The sequence below is a fragment of the Lissotriton helveticus genome, chromosome 4_1 (genome assembly GCF_964261635.1).
Source record: "Lissotriton helveticus chromosome 4_1, aLisHel1.1, whole genome shotgun sequence".
NCBI lineage: Eukaryota > Metazoa > Chordata > Amphibia > Caudata > Salamandridae > Lissotriton > Lissotriton helveticus.
The window spans coordinates 1,306,743,982-1,306,768,018 of record NC_136063.1 but is presented as its reverse complement, the minus strand read 5'-3'; the positions used below and the strand labels follow the sequence as shown (position 1 = coordinate 1,306,768,018).

At 41.9% G+C, this 24,037-nt stretch overlaps 1 protein-coding gene across 5 annotated transcripts in view; it reads left to right on the top strand.

Moving 5' to 3' along the window:
* Window positions 1–24,037, top strand: part of ZNF236 (zinc finger protein 236) — a 1,196,152-nt gene that overhangs the window by 6,941 nt on the left and 1,165,174 nt on the right. For all 5 annotated transcript variants that reach the window (XM_078687874.1, XM_078687872.1, XM_078687873.1 and 2 more), the window contains exon 2: window positions 8,190–8,332. In XM_078687874.1, coding sequence (XP_078544000.1) covers window positions 8,190–8,332 — 143 coding nt within the window. The remainder of the gene's footprint in view (window positions 1–8,189; window positions 8,333–24,037) is intronic.

The window sequence follows — 24,037 nt, the reverse complement described above, 5'->3', positions numbered from 1 at the left end:
TGTACCCTTGTAAATTATCTGTTGTTTGCTTTCTGCCGGTTGTTTTAATATTTCTCCGATGTTCTTAGATCTGGTGTATGTGAAGAGTGGCTCTTGTGCAAAAGCATTCTTGAAGTCTGGTTCTGTTCTTAATAGGGCCCAGTGTCTTTTTATGATTTTTTTGTATTGGTTATTCATATTTGAATATTTACTGACGCAGGAAATCCGGTTCTCCGGTTTGTTTGGTCGTGGCTTTAGAAGTTCTTCTCTGGACATACTGTTGGTTCTGCTTAACGCTTGCTGTAATATCTCTTCTGGATATCCTCTATGTTTAAAGCGTGTTATCATTGACTGGGTTTGTTCCGTTTGTTGGACTGATTCGAGACTACTCGTTTTACCCTTAACAGCTGGGAGTAAGGTAAGTGTTGTTTCAGCGACTGAGGGTGATAACTTTCATATCGCAGGATATTGTTTCTGTCTGTGGATTTTCTGTATAAATTTGTTGCAAACCCAGGGGGTTTCTTTGTAATTTCCACGTCCAAGAAGTGGATGACGTTTTCCTGAATTTCCCATGTGAATTGAATTCTTTCGTCCACGGTGTTACATTTTTCAATCTGGTTCTGTAATGTTTCCTTCGGACCTTCCCAGATCATAAATATATCGTCGATAAAACGGACGTACAGTAGAATGTGATCCCTCCATGTTTCTTTCTCCAAGATGTTGGTTTCTTCAAACACACTCCTATAAATGTTCGCGTTTGTTGGGGCTGCGCAATTGCCCATCAATGTCCCGCTTTTTTGTAAGTACCACTTGTTATTGCCTGTGAAATCGCTGTGCATTAGGGTGAACTCCAACAACTCCATCAAGAATACTTTCATGTCTTCCTTATAATCACTGGATAGTAATGCCTTTTCCACAGCTTCTATACCTTGACGGTGTGGGATCGAGGTGTAAAGCGCCTTTACGTCAATGGTCGCTAGTATTATATGTTGATCTTCTGTGATTTTGATGGTGGATAGTTTGTTGAGGAAGTCTGTAGTGTCTTTAATGTATGACTTAGTGGCGGTTACACATGGTTGTAGGTATTTATCTAAGAACTTCCCAACTGGTTCATGCACGCTTCTTCTCGTGGATACTATGGGTCGACATGGTGGTTTATGCGGATCTTTGTGTACCTTAGGTACCATGTAAAAGCTAGGGCTCACTGGGTTCGCTTGTGTCAGATATCTCCTCACTTTCTCCTTTATCGATCGCCGTCTGTAATATTTGCTGTTAGGTTTTTTTGATCTCGTTAGTGGGGTTGAAATCCAATTGCATGTAGATGTTGTTATCCTCCAGATGGTTCTTGACTTGTGTTTCATAATATGTCTTATTTAACATTACCAGGGCTCCCCCTTTATCTGCTTTTTGGCATGTCACTTGGTCATTTTGAGCTATGGATTTTAATGCTCCATGTTCTTTGGCTGTCATGTTTTGATGTTTACTTTTTTTCGTGTGTTTAATTTGGCAATATCTTGTCTGCATAATTGTTCAAACAAATCTATGGTCTTGTCGCTCATGGGAGCCATGTATGTACTAGTGGCTCTTAGTCCCTTTAGTTGATCCTCTTCTTCTTTCCGGGTTTCTGTTATGATGTTATCAAAAAATGTCTCAATCTAAGCTTCCTTGTCAATTTAAAAAGGCTAACATCCAACTCTAATGTATTGGTATGGCCTGTGGGGACATACGATGTGCCCTTCTGTAGAGTTTTTAGCTGTGTATCATTGAGTTGCCACTCCGAAATGTTAAGAGCCAGATTATCTTCCCTGTTTTCTTTGTTGTTCATTTCTTCGTTTTGTCTTTTTTGGTGGTTACATTCCTCGTTTGAGGGGGTCCCTTGTCTTTTTCCTTTTCCCCTCCGGAGTCTCACCGTTCTTCGTGGCCTCTTTCTAAAAAAGGCACGCTGGATGATGTGCTTGCTGTTTCCTGTGGTTTTTGAGCATTGTTTGTTCGCGATATATTAGTGGATGTACTGTCGCTTTCCGTAGATGATGTATCTGTTTGTGAAGTATATTTTTTGTTTTGTCTTTTTCTTGCATATATGTCCACCCATGTGTATACTTCTTCCAGTTTGTAGTCAATTGTGTCTCTTCTATATTTTCTTATCTTTCTCTCATTGACTTCTTGAGAGTGTTTTAATAGTTGGTTATTTATATCTTCCAAGATTTTAGACATTTCATCTGGTGTGATAACTTTTTCCAAATCCTCCTTGGCTTTTTCGATTTCCACTCTTAGTTCATCTAATATTTTGGAAAATTCCTCTGTAATTAAAAGGATCAGATCCAAACTACATTTGTTAAAAATTGCATACCATTTTCTGTGAATTGTTTTGAGTTCTTGCAAAGCGATGGTTTGAGGGATATTCTGAGGCCTCTCGGAATCCTCTAGGCTTTATGATATCTGATCATGGTGCTCGCATGGAGGCGTTGATTTATTTCCTTTCTGGTTAGGTATATTAATTGTTTCACGTGTTGTTCCTTGGTCTTGGTGGTGGTATATTCAGTGGTTTCCTCTTGGATCAAAGACTAGATGCGTGTGCATGCTTCTTCTGCGAATGCAAATGTCTCTGCTCTAATTTCTTTGAGATGTGTTATCTCTTCGTACTGCATGATTTCAAATTCTGCGTGCTCAGACTATTTGAGTAGGAACCGAATATATGTTTTTGGTGGTAGTCGTGCACTGCGTTTTTATAAACAATGTTAATGTGGTATCCTGTGCTCCTGGGAATCACTTCCACTCAGGACACTACGAACATTATTTATATGTTGAAGTGCCCATGTGGTAAAGCCTATGTGGGCCAAAGAGAAAGGAAATTGAAAATCAGACTGAACGAACATAAAAGCAATATTAGAACTAAAATGATGTAATCTACCATAATGACGCATTTCATTGAAGCACAACACCACATCAGCCAACTTAGGGCTTGTATACTAGAAATTGTGGAAAAGAGAGAAGGAATGGACAATAAGAAAACCCTATTAAAAAGAGAGAATCATTGGAATTATTTTCTAAACACTTTGAAGCCAAATGGACTCAATGAGAGAGTTGAATTTTTATGTTATCTGTAGAAATTTTATTTATAATACTGTCATATCGATCATGGGACCGTCTGGAGCAAAGATACATATAGTCCATCACAGGAGAATTAGCATGCCTAGACTAGTCATTACATGTGAGTTATTAGGCCACCACATGATCAGCATCACACTTCTCACCAAATCACTAAGCCAACGCAGCATTCTTGCAATCCCATGCATCAGAACGCACACTATCACGATTTACATCAACCACTATTAGTGTTATTATTTACGTTCCTCCTGAAAGTCAGAAAGCACATTTCAATATTCATCCCACAGCAACAACTTTATTCATATTGTTTTATACAACTCAGCGCAGCGTTTAATTATCGTTCACTTTCGCTTTAAGTTGACGTCAGCACCGTTACGTAAAGACGCATAGATCACAAGCGGAACCGCCAGGGCACAGAACTTGATTACGGGGAGAGGAATAGGAGCACACCGTATCGGTAAGATAGATCTAGAATAACCTGCACGTAAAAGCCTTTTTTTAAAGCATGTCACAGCTCACTAACATACGAGCCAGCGCTTCATGAATTGTGAGTCGACCAGATCACACTATACCGGCACAATCATATTAACTTAAATAGACTGTGAGCAACCCACATGCATCACCTTGGTCTGAACGAGCACAGTAGCCGCCATGTTTCCGACAGGTTCTGTATAATAGTCTACCATGGCTCTAAGCATATCACGAACACAGGGGATCTTTAATACAGAGCCCCATATCACACGAGCACGCTAACCATCACAAACCAGCGCATTCTATATATCTACAAGACCATGATAGACTAACACTACTGTTTTTCTAATAACGACCATAAGCAAACCACTTGTAGTTTAACACCCGGGAGGAGGTGGAGGTATATACATGAGGTTTTTCAGACATTTGAACAACCGTTGTTTTTCTCATAGAAATGTCCCCTGACGAAGGCGTATAACGCCAAAATGCATTGGGAAGGGAACAATTGAAGACATTACGTTGTACAGATAAAAGAATGATGCATTATGGGTCATGAAGTCTCGAAGTGATAATTAAATGAAATATGACCATTAGATGTGAATACAACATCGTGTATCAATAAAAAGAAGCATACAACTCAATGATAAAGGAGTGAAGAAACATTTATTTTAGTTCAGCTGGAAGTCCAGCATTTTGCCTGGTGCCCAGGGAGACAGACCAGGGATTCTTGGGTCTGCTACCTACTTCGTTTTTGTGCCATGCTTGAAGTCTGGGAAATGTGCTGAAAACTTAGGGCAGCAGCTGTTTGCAGTGTTTTACGCATGCAGTGGTATGTAAAGGGAGAGTGGTGGCTAGTTTTGCATGCCACATGTACAAACCTATATGACTTGGAGTGACATGAATCATGAATGTGGGAACAGCTAGGTCTTTATTACTTTTTTTAATGCTAGGTTGCCATTAAAGTTGTTTCTTTTCTTCTTTTTTTAAGACCATTTTATTGTCAGCCTAAGCATAGTAATCGTTGTTTGGTAAAGCTCACATTTGACAGTGCTGTGCAAGAGTAGTAGAACTATTAACATACTGCTGCTTTTCGGAGAGGAACAACAGGAGAGAACAACAAACACAAAGCTACATGACTGTTGTAGATCCCTCCCTCTCCCCACAGGTTGGCACCCGGGCTCTGCAAGTCTGCCCACCCCCTACCCAATTCTTTCTACTGCCTTGTGGCAGGATCAGCTGGAATGAGTTGTGAATGCCAGTAACTGTCCCCGGGTCTGCCTCTTGTCCTCAGTCCTTATAAGGGAGTCATGCACGACCGCTTTGGGTGTGAAATGCGTTAAAACTAAATGTCAGGAATATTGTTATCCATGATAGTGTGTGATGTCGGGGGAAGATTCTATTGGTATCATCTGTAATGTAATGAGTAAAGGCATCTACCAATGTGTCTCATTTGTGGGTATCATCTGTAATGTAATGAGTAAAGGCATCTACCAATGTGTCTCATTTGTGTGTGATTGAGTGTTTCCGCAAACCTGCTCGTTCCTCCTTATGGAGGTGAAGACTATCCGATGTTAGCCATGGCCGAACTACTCTGCCCATGTCTGCGCACTTGATGTGGTTGAACCTTTCCAATTGATCATAATGTGGCTTTTGGCCAGTAATAGGGCATAGACTATGAATTTCGTTGTGGCTCTACTTGTGTCCGGATGGGAAAAAGGCCCTGTATCAAGCCTTCTAGAGAATGTTCTAGCTTCTCCTTGTAACCTGGTGCAGTAGATCTATGACGCCGAAGCAGTAAGTTGTAAGCGAGCTGCAGGACCAAAGTATATGGGGCAGGTCTGTGTCGTGTGTGTGGCCTCAGGGACAGTGAGAGGGTGCTCCCGGATAGATATTGGAATTTCCGAATGGTGTGAGGTCTGCTTTATTGAGGATATTGAACTAGATGTGTTTGAAGGAAGTGTCCCAGAAATCTTGTGTGGGTATTGCAATACACGTTGCAAATCTGAGTCAAGGAACTCCTGTCTTCCCATTTTGTGTGGAGGCGACCTCTGGCTTGGTCACTTAAGTTTAGGTTCCCCTTGTCACTTGGGACACTATGCACACATGTTTGTTTGATGTATAATGTTTACTCCTAACTTTATTGTTTAAAAAAATATAAAGTATGCTACACTGCAATCGGTGTGTAGTGGTTCCTTTGCGCTCTGCCATTATCTAACCCTCTATTTTGCGATTGTGCTTATGTATCATAACCTCATAGTATATCATTCCACAGGAACCACTGTTTGTCCTATATAACTATTACCCTGGTTCCTTAGTGAGTAGGGTTCCCCTGTTTCTCTTGTCCCAGAGCAGGTGGCAGATCTTAAAACAGTAGCTGGCCTCTGGTAGTTATGATATTGGCCGCGTTGCCCCGTGCAGTTGCAAGTTCATCAGAGCAGATCCTCGGCGGATTGCGCCATGATCACCTGGTTAATCTCCGCATCCTGGTTGACCTTGTCCGAGGATATTTGATCACAAGAAACACTGGAGTCCGAGGAAAGTAGTTTATAGCCCAAGTTGTGCACTCTCTTCTTGACTTGACTAAACAAAGAGCGTTTCCCTTGGCAAAGCAATTGTGTAATCCGGGAAGTTCATGACTGGAGTTATCCAACCTAATCAGGTGAAAATGTCAGTTAAAACTGTTGAACAAACAAAGTCACACATTCTAGTTATCTGAAGTAACATCATTCATGTGTAGAAGTAACTATAACTCCCTCCCGACCATGCAAAGTGTTGTCATCAGTGATGTAATTTAAAATGTTAGTCATGTTAACATTGATGTCATAGAACATGCTTTGAGTGATGTATTATGGGAGCTAATTAGCAGTGTGTAGTGAGGGCACGAGTTACATTTTCCTGATATAACCATTGAGGTTTGGGCATATATATATGTTCATTATTAAATGCTGATGTCAAGTAGGGCACTGCAGGGATTCATGTGGTAATGCCTTGTGGATTTCAGTGCTGATTCTGCAGGTGTTTCAAGCCTGAATCCTTTCTGTTTGTCTGAGAGAGTTTGTTTTGTTCTCTGAAGCTAGAAATCTTGAGCATTTGCCCAGTAACGTTTGTCTGTAGTTTGCACGATCTATTTGAGTGTTTTGTAATGTGGCGTTAATGTTTCGCTCCAATGTGACAGATCTTCTGTAGACATTGAGACGGAACCCCCAAAAAAAAGCACCTACAAGTATTGAGGAGCAAAACCCGCCTATCCAATAACAAGTAAGAAAACATTTAATCTCCTCAAACCCATTGTGCTGTGATGGAAACATGGGAGGGTGAACAGCAGTCACAATAGCCTCCATCTAGAGAACACTAATGACCAATACGTTAAAGATATTTCAGTAATGATCGTAGTGTGAATATTTTTTGGTATATCCTTATTCTGCAATGGTGTAGTCTGAGCCCTGCACAGGGAAGTAATGTGCGAAGTTTCTCCAAAAATGGAGAATCTACATTTTAAATGTGTTTGGAATGTGTTCTAGGCATCTGGTTTTCAGTACATGGATAACTACCCATGAAAATATATTATTTTCACAACATTAGATCATCTGATTGTTAATTTTGCAATTGATGATGGGGTCAGAGTACATCAAACATATTCTGGGACAATGTTGTTGTGGGATAGGAGGAGTCTGGTGTAGGATGCTCCTCGAGTTTAAGGTTGTTGGGGGTCAATGAAGTATGTTTTTGATAAACATAAAGTAGTTGACACTTTCTTGCCTTTTTAAAAGTAGATAATCCTCTCCAAGTTCTTGAGTTCTGGCGGGGAATTAAAGTGCAGTGGCATAGTGTGCAGTCCTTGTCATAACCTTCACTGTTGATTTTTATTTTATTTTTTTCCAAAGAGATTTACATTTGTCCTAGTGCCTGTGACACTTAGGTCTGCTCCATTGGGTTGTAGTTTTTTTTAATCGAACTGAGTGAGCTGTGTACAGTTGAAACTATATGGACTTCTAGTGGTGATTCACTTTTCCAGAGCTTTTCTGGTATCTGCTGATTTGAGATCAGAAGGTGGTGTGTGATGGTGGTTCTTTTCTTCTTAGGGCATGCTTCACAGAGCTTTGAGCTCCTTGAGCAAGCAGCCAGTGAAAGCTTTGCAGTGGTCAGAGCTACTGCTCTTGCGGTTTTGAATACATACATGTATGTTTCTGTGCTATTTATGGATGTTGTCATCCTATTATCTTCCAATAGTTTGTGTGATGTTCTGCATTTGTCTGTGTTACTAATTTCCAAGGTCTTGCCTTATTTTCTCAATGAATATTTAGAAACTTTGGATCGCTGGATATAAAAAAAATATAGTTATCTTTTAGTCTAGTAGACTCGATTCCATAAACAAGAATCACTTACCATTCCTAACTACTTGGCGGGCCAGTTTTCAGTCAGTAAGTCTTCTTAAATGATTGGAACAGAGCAAGAAAAGCCAGGGACTACAGACGTACAGAGTAGTGTTGAGCAGCAAGTGATGTACATGCGCTGAACATTGTGTGCACCAGTTTCCAAGACGCTCTAAAGATTTGCGCATTTCCAATATCATAACTTGAGAGTACTTAAGAGATTACTGAGTAACCACTCTTTCGTTCCACATTTTGCAGATGGGATTTTAACAGCATCTACTGAGAACACTATCCATGCACACCAAGGGTCAGATGTATATACGTGTAACATTTGTCTGCAGACTTTTCACAAAGAAACCCAGTATCAACGCCACTGTCGAGACCATGAAAGAAATGATAAGGTCAGTATATTTATTAAAAACTAAAATCTAATGTTGTTAGATGGCTACATTAAACTTCATAAACAATAGGCATGTTTGCATCATTGAAGCTCTGTTACTGTAAACACTACTTGTTTGCACTAAACTGATGTTATGTATGTAGGATTTAATGTGTTCAATTGCACATTATTAGTATTGAAGCCCCTTCATAGATTATACATTTGTGTAGCTTACGTGGGGACGTTCTACTGTGTAATATCTCACTGAACGAGTTTGGGAAAATCATGGCTTGGAAACAATGGCAGGTTAATATTGTATGCCATTCTCTATAGTTCTTTAACTAGGGTTTGAAGGTAATCAGAATTTTCTGAGTGGTGTATTTAATTATGCCATTGTGCGAGATTGTAATGTATTATGTACAGTTGTATCCAGTTTAACTGTATTAAGGTTATTTTTCCTTTCCTTGAATGGCATTTAATTTTGTTCAAACATAGTTGAGTTTTCATGTAGAAAACGCACAGGTCTGAATATAAATGTATAATAATAATTTCCTTTAGCCTTTAGAACGTCAATTCTTCATTATTGAGCTCCTTGTGTGTTGAGCTATCTTGAATATATAATCAGTTACAAAAAGAATTATTAAGCAGGATTTCACCAAACATTAGCCAAAACCTCCCACTAAGAAATGCTAAAACCCAGCCATATGCAGATCTATCAGTCGTGCCCCTACTTCTCATGTGAACAGGCCAGCCTGGACTGCCAAGCCAGGTCCTCCCGGAACTGGATTACATGCAACCCAGATCTGGTTTTGTCCTAATAAGGGCTCATCAGTCCAAGACGCAATGAGCACAGAATCCACGTCTGGGCATACCCATTCACACTTGAGGCATCAACTGCAACAACAACAAGGTGATTGGTGAAATGCTTGATTTAATCTCAGTCACTAGCAAGCATTCAACCCATCACCTTGTTGTTTTTGCATTTGACACCATAAGCGCGCTAGGTATGTCCAGACACTGGGTCGTGGGCTCACTGTGCGACTCGAACTAAGCTATACCTGGCTGAAGAGCCCTAATGAGGGCAAAACCAGTCCTGGGTTGCTTGTATTCCAGTTCAGGGAGGACCTGGCCTGGCAGTTCAGGCTGGGCTGTTCACATGAGGAGTATGGGCACAACTGATTGAGTTGCATATGGCTGGGTCCAAACAGAGGTGGCATGGTGGGTGAAAACTATGGTTTGGAATGCGGAATACTGTGTAGTGATTAGTAGTAACAAACAGGTCTTACATGCTCACTCACTTTTAAGGTTCCACTGCTTTGTGCTTAACTCACCCTTGACCTACATCAGATTGGTGTGAAGTGCTGCACAGAAGTGTTGTATTTGCGCTGGTTGTGTGTGTGCGCCTAGGAAGGGTGCAATACAGGGATAGGGCGATCTTGAGTAGTGCCTGTATGGTGTATGCATGTGCTGGATGTACATGTTTCTATGAGTGGACCAGAACCTGAAGGATGTAGTACTGTGCAGTGCGTGGAGGATACATGCATACGCTGGAAGTATTTGTGCCTAGGAGTGGTATAATATATGAAGGATACAGTGCTTGGCAGTGTTTGTATTTTAAATACATATGCTGGATGTAGATGTGCATGTGAGAGGTATAGCACATGGAGAATACAGTACTGTGCACTGTGTATATGCATTATACATGTGCTGGGTGTATGTGTGCCTGTGGATGGATGGTACAATACATGGAGGGCCTTGGGTTCAATTTTAGGAGATCCAGGCCCGATTGTGAAATAAAGAGTGAAGGTAGAGATATCTCCCGCCCCGCCCCATTTAGAAGAGGTATGAACTATGCCTCCGATGGACACTTCAAAGGTTGCTCTTTGATTTAGTGAGAGATCATAGGGAAGGGGCTTGAGCACATCTCAGGAAGGAGATGCAGCTAAGAGAATCAGAGAGAGTAGGGCTGCTGGCTTTCGACAAACCTTTTGAGGAACATATCACTGTGGCTGACATCTAGGTGTGAACTCTAGTGGCCTGTGTTGTGAAACTGTCACCTCTGGCGACACTCCTGTTGTGAGAGAGTGCTTTTTACAACAAAGAGGTAGTAGAGGAGTGCACACTTCAAAAGAAGCAGTACCACAACATAAAACTTCAAAGACTCGGACCACAAATCACATTTGGTGCCTGAAAATGGACTATAAGAAGGGGAGGTTGAGATCCCAGAAAATGGACTATAAGAAGGGGAGGTTGAGATCCCAAAAATTGTCATCTGCCAAGTACCCAGACTGGCTGGCTGAGGAGGGGACGCTCTGCAGAGACTAATGCCAGTGACCAGGACTGGGGAGCTAAGGCCTGCTAGTCTCCCTGCTGGGTGAGGGGGACATCAACCAGGGCATCCAGGACCACCTGCCCAGGAGCCTGAAGCAGCAATGCCTGTCTGCTTGCCAAGACCAGGGTGCCCTTTGAGTAGGAGGAGAGCGTTGGAGGGAGTGAAGTCCAGTGGCGAGCCCTGTCAAGTGGACTCCCTGTGGAAGGAGTGTGGAAGCGGCTGCTGCACCTGCCTGGTTGTTTCTTGTTTGCAGGATAAAGTTGGTGACAACTGTATGCCAGGAGAGGGCTACTGTGAGTTTAGCTGGGTGTTGTGCTGCGCCGCTTAGGCTGCAGCCTGTGCGTAATAGGAACGTAGTGAAACCGTATGCCAGGAGGGGTGCCAGATAAATCTGCCATGTCGAAAGGGGCCGTAGCCCTGTAGGGAGAGAAGCGGCGACCCCGTGTGCTAGGAGGGGCAGTCATGGAGAGTATTGCTGTGCTGATGGGGCTGTAGCTCGTAGACTGTGAGTTCCGGTGACCCCTATGACAGAGGGGTGGGGGTTAACAAAAGCACCAAAGACTGCAACTTGTTCTGCTCTGTTGGAGAAGTGAGGAGGCCGTGGGAGCACTTGTCCACCATCACCCAGGCGAGGAACCCAAGGCAGGGTCGTTGTAGCCACCCCCACGTGAGCTGAACTAACACTTACCCCGGTTGCTTAAGGAGCACAAGTGATAGACCCTGCACCCGCTGAGTGCACTCACCTGGGCCGGTTGCAGCTGACTTACTTAAACTTGGCTGTAGACGTTGTGAGAGCCACGGGTGGGGCGCACATGGAACTCTGGATGCTTTACACCTGCTGGTGCAGGCAAGTCTGGTTTCAGGCTGTCGGCCTGGGGAAACTTGCTGCTAGTAGCTCTGCGGCGCTGGAACACTGTTTACTTTAACTGAGAGTCAAATAACATTCTTGAGACTCGGGCTACTAGTAGGGCATTCTCTGCATGTTACCAATCAACAGTGAATGGGGAATAACCACTGTTGCTAACATGAGGAGGGGTTGTGGGGACAGGCAATACTCTTAGAAACACTAGAGCCCCGACTTCAAGGGGGATTGTGTAGTTGTTTGTGAATGTCGTATTTTCCTTTGCGTTGGTTAGTAGTTCTTTTTTTCTTAAAAGTGAGCATTTTGCTGAAGAATGATTCATTGCTGCTGCTGCGCACAGTTTGAGTTGTGAGCTAGTGTTCACTATCATGTATCCACATGTCCCAGCCTGAGGGAACTTAGGACTGTTCATACTACGCATACCCTGAAAGTCCAGTGCAGAAGGGGTACTTGGCCTAGTTACTCTAAATCCATAGTAAGTCGGGCCCCCGGATATCGGGAGTAAAAGGCATCACCCGGCTTGTGTGGGGCCAGCAACCCCTGCTTGCCCCGTGGCCCTCTGAAAGAGGTTCTGACACTGGTGTATTTAACTATATTGCTTTTTTGGATGTATTGTTTGCTGTTCTACTGTAGGAATTCTGCATACTTTCTCTTCTTACCTTTGTGATCTGTAACATTGCCATCCAAAGTTTTCTCCCTTAAGCTCCCAAATGATGTTATCATTATTACTTTCAAAACTGCGTCTGCAGAATACAGACTAGACATAGCTTTTCATTTTGAGCGTAGGTCCAGTTTTCATTGAGCATTCCCTAAGTGAAAATAAATGGACCATCGCTGCCTACAGTTACCAATTTTCTCAATAGAAACCGTTCTGCAGATGCCCATTTATACTGACCAGACCCTTCTAGAGGGAGCATCACTGTGCACCATTTAGGGCTCAGTTATTTTCCTTTTAGTCTTTAATCCCGCCAAATCATTACATTTACATGGATGCCTCTAGTCTGTCTTCACACGTGGTAGACAAGAAGTCGAATTTTAGGCAGATGCAGCCATATTCTACTGTTATCTTATTAGTTAATTTCAAGTGCAATTCACATGGCCAAACCTGTGTTGCCTCGCTTCCTTTGAAGGCCATATCCTATTGAAAAGGTCTGCTCTGTATTTTTAAAAGAAATTTATTATTATAAACTGCAACATCCACCCACATACAGAAAGTACAATTATTGTGATTTTATTTCTTCAGCTCCAGAATTTGATACATTTGGCAAAGAAACATTTCTTTCCACCCCCTGATTTCCAATCAGTATAGCCTCAGATGAGTTCTGAACGATGTACACATCGTTCAGAACATGCATCCCTCTTGCAAGAATTGATATTGTCAGACACTCTCTACTCTTGAGTAATGATTCCATGCTCCAACCCCCTTCTCAAATATCTGAGAGCACACTCTGATTTTGTAGATCACCTTTCTGGTCTCCATACACCTGTCCGTATTCTCACGCCACCCATCCAATGTATCTCCTTTTTTGTGAAATTACGAATTGAACCGATATTAAGTGCCAAATCTGCGAATAATTTTTGGGGTTTTGTAACTCTACTTCTATCTAAATGCCCAGTGTGTGTAGTTAATCTAGATAGCAACTTAGGCATTTGCCCACTATGTCTTCTATTGTCCTAAATGATTGCCTTCAGGAACACTGTACAGAATTTGGACATGAAGGCGATACACTGTAGAATTTGACCTCTTTCCTATCTGAGCTGAGCCCTATAGCAGTACACCTTATGTAGAAATGTTCATTGAATCAATTCAAAACCAGTTCTAATGGCTCTCTCCTATGGGTAAACCAACCCAAATCAGCTGTATCCAGGTCTGATGTGTCTTGCACGTATCTTGGGGTTGATTGTGTGATTTAACGAAGTATTATTTAAGTCTGGTAGGTCCAAGGAAAGTAAATGCATTCAGCCTGCTTAAATCTGTTGGCACTCAGGAATTTACTCATGCAGAAGTAGTTACCCTTCATCTAGCACATACCATGCCTCCTTGTTTATGAAAACTAGGAATGAAAAGTGTTGGTCCTGCCAACCACCTCCATCTTTTAACCAATATTTTGTGGTTTTCGAAGCCCTTGTGTTTACTGAAGGTGCAAGATGTGTATCCCTTCCGTTAATGTAGGATTAGATCCTGTATCTCTTTACTTAGCCTAGACTGAGGTGTTCAAGTTGCATCTATTGTGTTGCAGCATTTACATAGTGCTTACTTACCCCTATGTGGGGCACTGAAGCTCTTTCCAACATTGGCAGTAAGCTGTGCCATGTTGGGTGTGTGGTCTGATTTGTGTTTTCGTGTTTTTGATCCTATGTAACAAGAGTTTCCATGTTCTGTGTGATCACCACCTAGGTGTGGTCATCATTTTATGGGACATAGCGCATAGCAGTGTGATGGATGAAGAGGCGTGAGAGGGACACCTGCAGTTTATGGTTTACAGTAGGTTAGCATCCTTGAGTGGCCCTACATGCTCCTTTACGTTATTTCTTATGATCATAGGATACTTAACTAGATATTGCCATGGGTTTTCATTATATACTACAGTACATAGGTCAGCCTTTGTTAGCTTACCTAGATATAGAAAGTAGTGTGCTGGTTTGTTTGTTCCATATCTGTGGACTGTAAACTGTGGATTGTAATTGAAGATGAACTTCTCTTTCCTGCTTCTAGCCCAGGTTTGTGGGCCTATGTAGGTTTCTTGGTTAGGTATCACATCACATAACAAGACAGGGGAGTAAGTAATGCATTTAAGGAGGAAAACCTCAATTCCCACCTACAACCTAATCAACCCAGCTAGAGGAAGCCTCCTAAACCCTGTATCGTAGGAAAAACTCCAGTGTTTGAATTTTTATTTACTTTAAAAGGAGACACTCCCACATACATCTCTGTGGCATGCTTCATCACGAGTCCTCGCCAGATATTGACGGTTCTACAGGGTGGGGGGGGGGGCTCCTTGGTGTTGTGGGCGACCCCACGTGTTGGGATAGAAAAATACTGGGTTAAAAAAACCTTTAGGTATCCCCAATGCTCCTATGTCATTTTATTTTCGGGAACCTTTTGGCTGATTAAAAACGAAACAACGTATCTGGACAACAATTATTCCTGTCTCTAATTAGTCAACTTATTTCAGCTGGTCATTAATATGCCAGTCTGGTCACCCAGCTTTCATGTGGACTTCCCATTCCCAGAGTCAGTTCAAACACCTACATAATCATACTATGGACTCAAGCATCCTTAAGCACGATACCCCGTTCTTGGCTGGCCGGGGACTTCCTGGTTTATTTATCTGAAAACAGGTGATCCTACCATATGATTATAAATTCCCAGACATTGATGGTACTAGAAATTATCCTGTACTAGAGTGTAACTCATGACACGCTGCATGCGTGATTAGTGGAGTGATTCACTCAGTTGACATGCCAATACCATACCTTCAAGCTATTCTTTCTCCACCCTAATCCCCCTGAGTAGAGTTTATAAAAGTGAAACATCTGATAAAATGCGTATTTAAGAATACAGATCATTTGTCACATATTAGAGCTGGGCGGATTTGGTTATCTTATGATATTGCCACGTATGCCATTCTCTTATTGTTCTCCTCATCTTTAAAAAAAAAAATATATCTTTTTATTAACATGTATCGACTTGGACATACATTCCCCTCATCTTTTATAGTTGGACAGACTGTAAAACCCATTCGTGCTTCAATATATACACACTTTATGGGGATTCTAGCTTTGCCCCATGAGGAAATTATAGCAGTCACCCGTGTCGCATGTTGAAAGGAAACCAGAATGTTTAGCAAAAGGGAGGGACGTGGCACATAAACCAGGGCATCACCACCTCGTACCTGGATATTAATAGATTCAATTACTCCAAAAAGAGTCAGCCTGGCATCAGCTCTTCTTTTCGTCATGTAATCGCCAACGAATGTTGTAGTCCCTCTGCCTGTCTGCCATTTTATTTGTTCAACCCTGCGGGTGACATCATCACGTGCCGTGCATGGTGTTGTGTAGTGGATGTCTCCGGGAGTTGAGGGTTCAATCCACCTCATTTTTAGTTCTCAGCTAGCCCATGCATGCGCTCTCTTAGACATTTCGTTTTCAATCAGTGGACTTCGAGACCGCTTCCTACTTACCTTTCGTTGACTTCATTGTCACTCTCATTTGCTTGACTATCATTGACCATCTGCCTGTAGGCTTCCTTCCTCTTCATGGATTTGCCCCTTCCCTACCATGCATGAACACATTGCTTGTGTCCTTCCACTGCTTATATTTGTATGTGAACTTTTTGTTTTGGTTGAAGCACTCTAACAAAGTGCAGCTGCGAGTACTTCTCCCCCTCTGTGCCCCCACCCACCCTCATTCTTTTAATGTCCGGGGTTGTTGCTTACCCCAGCTCCTCCCTCCTAACATTGTCTGTATGCTTGCTTCCAACACCCCTACCCACCCTGCTTTGTTTGTTTACTTCAGCCCCTCCCACTCACCCTCCACTAACCCCCCCAATGTCCATGTTGCCCCCCCACTCACCCTTCCTCCTTGTTGCCTGCCAACCCCTGCACTCTGTAATAAAATGAGGTGTAAGGCTGCCAGCGCTGCTTTTTCCCCCAACCCCCTCCATTGTCAGTGTTGCACCATCCAACTTCCTTCCTCTCTGTATCCCCCCCTATTCCTGCCAGCAGAAAAGAAAAGCACTAAAAAGTGACCAGCACTGGCTGCATCATAGCCCTTTTTGTTGATGTTTGAGCCATGCATCAGGAAGCAATATGCTTTCATGCGTTCCCTAAAAAACCTTTTTTCCTGGACTTGTGGAGCTTTTGGTGGGGGTGGGGGTGGGGGTGAGGTTAGGTGTAGGTGGTATCCTGTTTTTTGAAACCAAGAGGCCATTTGGAAAGCGATAGTTGTGCTCCATATAAAACCACATCAGTGGCTGTTGGCTGGTACATGAGCTCTACAGGGTGCTGCTCCCACTAAGCGCCGTAGGACTTTCCTCTGAACCAATTTGCTTTTCGGTCTGAAGAGCTTGCTTTCAATTTGCCACTAGGTAAGGTCATTTCATGTTCTCCTGAAATCTAAACATTTGGTGTATGTGCTCTTTTGTTGAGAATGCCTTAACCCAGGCTCCTTTTCCAGTTTACATTTTTTTATTACACAACTAAAAGCAGTCTTACTTAAGTTATGCGTTATGCATTGAAAATACACGTTTGATGCATTTAATAGACTGCTGTATTACTATAGGTACTTTAACACTGTTGCTTTAAAGTAATGGAAGTGGAATAAAATAAAAATGGGTTGGGCAGCTATCGAAGTTCCCGTTAACTAAGAGCCTGGTGTCCGGTATAAAATGACGGGATTTCTGTTCTTGGTGCTAACTACTCTCATGTGCTGTCCCAGCACAGCCGCTCGCAACAACGATTCCCCTTGAACAGCATCTCCAAATAGCAAAGAAAGCCCCATTATTCAATTCAACATCTTTCGCCATTTGAACCGAAAGCTTTTCTGATAGCGCATATCCCAATCTTGCATGCTTTTAGTTTAGCATCCAGTCCTGAGCCTGTTTATGCTGTGCATAACATTTACACGCGTATCAGCCTCACTGGTGACTTTATTTAGCCCTTTTTTTTGGTCGACGGCACTCGAATGATTACTCTCCTCTGACAGCATCTGATCACTGGTTTACTTTTTGAGGTTTAACATGATTTCTAGACCCCGCTCAAATTCTCTGAAGTGCCTTTGGCTTTACTGTCATTTTATGTTATATATGATGCTGTTGTAGTGTAGCCGTTGTTTTACGTAGAGCATGTACATTTATTTTTACTCCATCAGTGTTCTATTTCTTCCCATGAATACTGGAGTCCTTATACAAAATTTAAAAAAAATGGAATTTTAAAATATCCCTACGTACATCAAAGTTTAAATAATTGAATGGGTCAGTAATTTTCTGTCTGGGTAAACCTGTAAGTCGTAGTACCAGATTTAGACATGGCGAAACTACACCGTGGTAATTTTTTGACTAATTATAAAGATGGTCAAAGTGCTGTATATGGAGTTGCAATTAAATGTCAGGCCTCAAATCCAGCAGTAATTGTAATACTGTCTCCACATTTGTAAAGGCTGACGATTTATATGACAACCATGACACTAAAGAGAGTAGGCTAAAATGTACTATTGTAAAAAGCAATATAAAGACATATTTTAAATGGCATATCTCAAATGAAATGCTGAACTAGGTTGACTACTGGAATTTGTTCCATGTGTAAATTATTGCTGAACCGCAAAACTGGTACATGCAGCCTTAGCCATCATTACAAAATTTTTGACTTATTATACGTGCAAAATAAATGTGAAGTGGCACAAACCTTTATAGTCAGCAAGATGGAAGATGGGTATTTATTTATTTATTTATTTAAATGTCTTCAGTGTTATTTACATTAGATACATCAGGCTTATTCCGTAAGTTCACAAGTTCCAATTACACCTAGCACACAGTTCTCCACTTAGTGTTACAATGCTGGAAATTAGATTGAGTACTGTATAAACAAACGTTATTATGCACATTTTATCGTTGCTATTCTGTGGCATTTCCATGGAGATTTTTTATTTGGGGGGGGGGGGATAATTATTTATTAAACTTTTTCATTCACAATAAGTTCCATGTAAGTATCCGTAACTTTTTTTGTAGTATTCCAATTTCCATCAATATGCTAGGCAAACGTGAGTACAGTACACTTTTTTGCCATATCATATACAACAAATGTAATTTGTATATCTATTAATAGTCGATTTGACATTTTGGTGAGAGTTGCCCCGTGTCCTGATCTTACAGAATTATTCAAGTTATTGCTGCTGTAGAGACTAAGGAACATTTATTTTTTTCAAAAAAATTACATTAATATTGATAAACAATGATGAGAAATATTCTAAGTGGAGTGTCTTATTACTTTACTTGCGCAAGGTGCTGGGTGTTCATGTCACGTTTATTTGTCAAATTATCATATGATATCTGTGTGTGAGGATTGTATGTTTCGTGTGTCAGTGCATCTATTTTCAAGAAAGTGTGTGGATGGTTCTGGGGTACTAAGTGTGCTTAGGTTTCCGTGGGGAGAGTCTTCCGCTTGTCACAGTCTTCATGTGAGGGTATCCTGCAGTATTGAGGATATGTAATGCTTGAGGGTATCTGGTGTATTTTATGATTCTTTATTTACCAATTTAGTTTAGATGGTTGTGAGGTATGCCCTCCAGTCCGGGGAGTTGGGTGTTTTCGGTGTCTCTGTGCGTTGTTGTTTGCGAAATGTCTATCTCGGCCATTAAGGCTCTGCACAGGTCTTTAAGCTACTGGGAGGTGGGAGGGGGGCATCCGTGCCTTCCAGCTCATAGCTTTTTTGCGTTTTGCTGTTATTAAGGCCATATCTAAGAATTTGTTTAAGGCTTTGCATTTGGATGTGCGCTTGGTGACTCCCAGCAAGAAATGCTGTCCGAGTATTGGCATTGTTATTTCTGCAGCCTCGGTCAGGATTTGTGACACTTCTTCCCATTATGTAACTATTTTCGGGCATGACCATACCATGTGTGTGAATGGTGGCCTTGGGGGTATTCCACATGGACAATTATCCAAGAAGCATAGGTAAATTCTGGCATCTCTGTGAGGTGTGAAGTAAGTGCGATGTAAATAATTGAATTGGGTATACTTAAGCTGTGCATTAATTGAAATGGTCTTTGTGTTCATCAAACGTTGTGTCCATTGCTTGTCAGTCAACGTTGGTGATAGTTCCTCGTCCCAGTATGTTTGCAGCGTGGCCAGTTGACATGGTGTAGAGAGGTGTAGAGCATAGTAACTGCCTGGCAAGCTGTGCTGTGAGTGAGTGAGGAGCGTTTGGAGGGGCTTAGATATTTCTGGTTCCACATATGTTTTGTTCCATGTCACACAAAGTTGGTTCATTAACGTGGCATACAATAAGAAGAACCCAAGGAGTATTCCATATTCATCTACTAATGTCAGATGTAATAAGTATAGAGTCTGTTAACATGTTCCACCAGGTCATAAGTCCTGCGTTAGTTCAGTCTGTTGATCCTGGTTTGTGGGCGTGTCTCGTGTATCCCAGGGTAGCCCATAGTGGTAGTGCTGCTGCATATGGAAGTGGGAGATGCATTTTATGTACATAATGGTGCCAGCATTGCTTAGCTATGGTCCTCAGTAAGTTCTCTGGCCTTTTAGGTATAACGGTCTAAATGCCGTGGAGCAACTCTAAAACCATGATTGGTTGCACTAAGGTCGTCCAGTGTCCCAAATCGAATACATTTTGACCTGCAATCCACGGCATGGGCCATTGCAATTGTGCTGCAGCATAATAATAATCATCCTTTTGAGCTCCAAGACCTCCCTCAGATAGTAGTGTGTGTAGTTTCGCCAGGGCGACTGGCCTCCTGCCCTTGCCCCATATTAATGCTGTCAATAGTGACTTAAAATCTCGGAAATATCTTTGGGGTATTTGCACCTGGAGGGCTGTAAAGAAATATAATAGGCTCAGTAGTAGGAGTCAATAAAAAATGGCCTCAACGAACAGGATAGCAGTTTATCACAAATGGCAGCACTTGGCTAGTATGATGGTGCTCCAAATCAAGGATGATGACTGATCTTTCATGTTGTAGCAATGCTTGATACATAATATGGTTAAGACAATGCAATCCGGTTATACTCTCATGCTAGGGAAGTGCCCGATATATAATTTTGCCTGTGTCAATATAGTGTTTCTCCAGAATTCTAGTATCGACATGCAACTGACATTTAGAATTGATAATTCCATTTGATAATCTTGGATGTCATAAATGCCTTGCCCAATGTAAGTCGTCTACAACCTCATGTTAGAGAGTTGCACGATTACCTATTTGTGTGTACTGATGTATCCCAAGGGATTGATCATTTGACTCATTATTCGACAATCTGTGACAATTTATCATCGTATCGATTCATTAGTTGACCCTGTTGACTTTATGCTCCCTGGTGGACTTGACCACATCCCACCGCATCCTGGGTAGTAATGGATTGTAACAGTCCGTCCTATTTACCGATAGCAAGCGCGTCTTTTTACACCACAATACCCTTCTGATTACTATTGGCAGACTCAGATTATGCAAGGCGGATATCGTGATCATTTATATTAATAGGTGGTCCCGGTCACAACTCTGACTATGCACGTTAATTTAGGAAGCGTCCAAGAATTGGCTTGAGTGATTTAGAATGCATACACAACCTTTTCTGATACTTCCACCTCTTCCAATTTTTTCCCGAATGTCTGTGAAGTAACTCTTCTCTTTCGAGCACGGGATAGGCCACGTGATTACACATTTTAAACTCCGCGTAGTAGCAGCGGCGGAGTTCACTTGGTGTGCCGTGAGCGGTGCCTCGATAATTGGATTGAATGTAAGTAGCATTGTGCACGTTTGCCGGCTATTATTAGATAGAAGCTCTCTACGAGAGGTCACTTTTGGATTAGAAAATGACGGGTTGTCCCGTTTTTTTGTTTTTGTTTTTCCACACAGCGTTACCATCACGGAGCCTTTGCCTGATCTTAGATTTGCCTTTTCAAACCGTGCCGGCTGCGGAGTGTCTGCCGTGCTGTGCCGTTTTTGGACCAAGTATGTATATCTTTGCGGCTGAAACGAAAAACATGGTTTCATTTTCCCTTGTTCACAGCGCCCTACTGCATTGACGCTTTAGGAACTAGCTGCCCTTCCTCTATTCACAATTGGAAGTCGAGGATCGTAAGTAACATTTCCCTTGACTTACGACGTTCTCTTCTCCCTGTGTTTCGATATTACACTGATTCAGCATAGTGATAGCCTGCAAAACATTTTTTTGCAGGTGGTGGCCTAATTTCCATTCAAGTAAATTGGTGTACTTTTAGGACTAAAGATGTAAGTACTACTATTCAGTACTGGCATTACTCTAGTGTGGACTCATCAGTCAACCTCTAGACTTTGATATTATTTTAATTCTCACTTACAGCATAACTGTTGAGATTGCGCCCGTTCCTTATCCATCATGCTGGGGCACACCCTTCAGACGGCGAGTGAAAACCGCGATCTGATATAAACTCACCATTCGGATGAATGAGTGGAGTTTGCTGTAAGTTTGCTCTTGAGATTGAATTTTTGGTCTAACTACATCTGGCACAAAATCCCTTTGACAATTGATTGCTATTCTGATTTTATTTCTCCTCTGTAGTCGCAAATCTGTATAGTTGAGATTGACCACTACTTTGAGCGGTCAAGTCTAGTTCCTGCATTAGAGCTTTCCAGGCCTAATTTCCATGGTAATTGTGACTGAATTGATCTATTCCGTCGTAACACGACGGTTTTAATTAAGTTTCGCCACTTCAATATTTTGATATCCTGTTTTAATTTTTCAGATACAATTGCCCCACCCTCCCTTGTATATCCTGATGAAGACCCCGCCTAAGGATCTAACTTAACCTACAGATAGGGGTCGAAACGTCGACGGCTCTTTTCTTTTGGACATCCGGCACATGCCCCTGACAGTTTCCTTCACAGTCTGTGACCGTAGAATGTCTTTTTGTATTAATTTATCAATGGAGGCCATACATTTCGGCTTTTGTATTTGAAATGTTTGATTCCCTATTGATTGTGGTATCAATAATTGTGTTTCTTTGATTAACTGTGCCTATTCCTTCAACTTTCACCCCCCTTCAGCACCCCCCTTCCTTCCTTCCTCCCCCTCTGGGGCTATTCATCTAATATGAAGTAATATGAAGTAATTCTATTTTTGTAGTTGTCGGGTGTTGTAAATAAATTGCAATACTTTTGAAATTTTTAAAATTGTTGATTTTCTGTTTTGACTTGGTTTTTGTTAGCCATTGAAGCATTTTTAGTGTGTGTAGCGAGTACAATACACCCTTCCTGCGGGGACCCCCTATTTACATGTATCACATAGCGCCCAGGTCCCCGTGTCTGCATGGGTTCAACCCCCCTTTTTGTAACGAACAGTAGTAGGAGCATCTTAGTTATGGCGATATGGCCCATAGGGGATGGTGGTAAACCTGTCTAGAACTGTAGGGAGGATCTGGTGCTAGTTAGTACTTTGCCCAGGTTACCATCCATTAGGTCCGTATGTGAGTGGTAGACTTGGATCCCTAAATATTTAAACATATCACAATTACAGGGCAACTGGGTGATTGGGAGCATTCTTCGTTGTTCGGGGTTCAGGTGTATCAATGGGAATAAGAGTGATATGTCCCAGTTGACTTTTAGACCTGAGATTTTACAGAATTGTTCTAATAGTCTCATTAGTTCTGGTAAATTTGTTGCATTGTGTCGCAGATATGTTTTGTCTGCATATAATGATACTATGTGCCACGTATTATGCATGTGTAGGCCCCATTCTTGAGCTTGCTTACATAGTACACACACCAGAGGCTCCGTTGCTAGTGCAAAGATAATCTGCTTAAAGGGGCAGCCCTGGCGTCTGCCCTGCTTTATATTCAACGGAGCAGAAATTTCTGTACCCGTACGAACTCTTGCAGTTGGGGAATTGTATAACATGGAGACCCATTTGGAAAGTGTGGGCCAATTCCAAATCGCGATAGCACTGCCTGTAGGTATTTCCATCCCAGGGTGTCAAAATCTTTCTCTATGCCCAGCGATGCCACCCACTCCTGCCTCTCGTTTGTTTTCACCCAGCCCATTATCCTAAACAGCCTACGCAAGTTTAGGAAAATGCTCCTGTTTGGGATAAAGCCCTTTTGTTCTTGATGTACTAATATTTACGTTAGTGCGATTAATCTGTTTGCTAGTGTCTTGCCTAGAATCTTATAATCTGTATTTAGTAAGGACAAAGGTTGATAGGAGCCTAGGAGTAATGGGTCCATACCTGGTTTAGGGAGTACCACCAGCAATGCCTCTCACAGCGAGGCAGGTAGGATTCTTTTATCCCATGCATCCATGTACATCCGGTGCAAACGTGGGGCTAACTGAGTCTGATAGGCTGAGTTGAATTCTGGAGGCCAACCATTTTCCTCTTGCCAGTTGATTTATTGTGTGTTCTATTTCACTTAGTGTAGTGGGGGATTCTAAGTCTGTGTATCTTGCTAATGGTATCTGCGGGTGTGTAATGTCTTCCAGGAACGATTGTTGTTCTGCAGTATCCACCTCTTGGGGGGCGCTATACAATGCTACGTAGTAAGAGTGGAAGGCTGCGTTTGTCGTTCTGTGGGTTGATTATGTTACCTGTTTTGTTTCTGATAGTTAGGATTGGGTGCCATCTAATATTTCTTTATGGTTTAATCGTGCCCTGGATAGTTGCCCTGACTGCGAAGTCACATCTAGAGTCCGTTGGTCTAGGTGTCGTATTTCTGTTTCTAATCTGGTTAGTTCTTTCTTGAGAACCATTTTAGTCCTGTACACAGTTTTTTAAAATAATAAATCTTTTTTTTTTTTTAAACTGTTCTTATTGTTTTTATACAACACAGCGG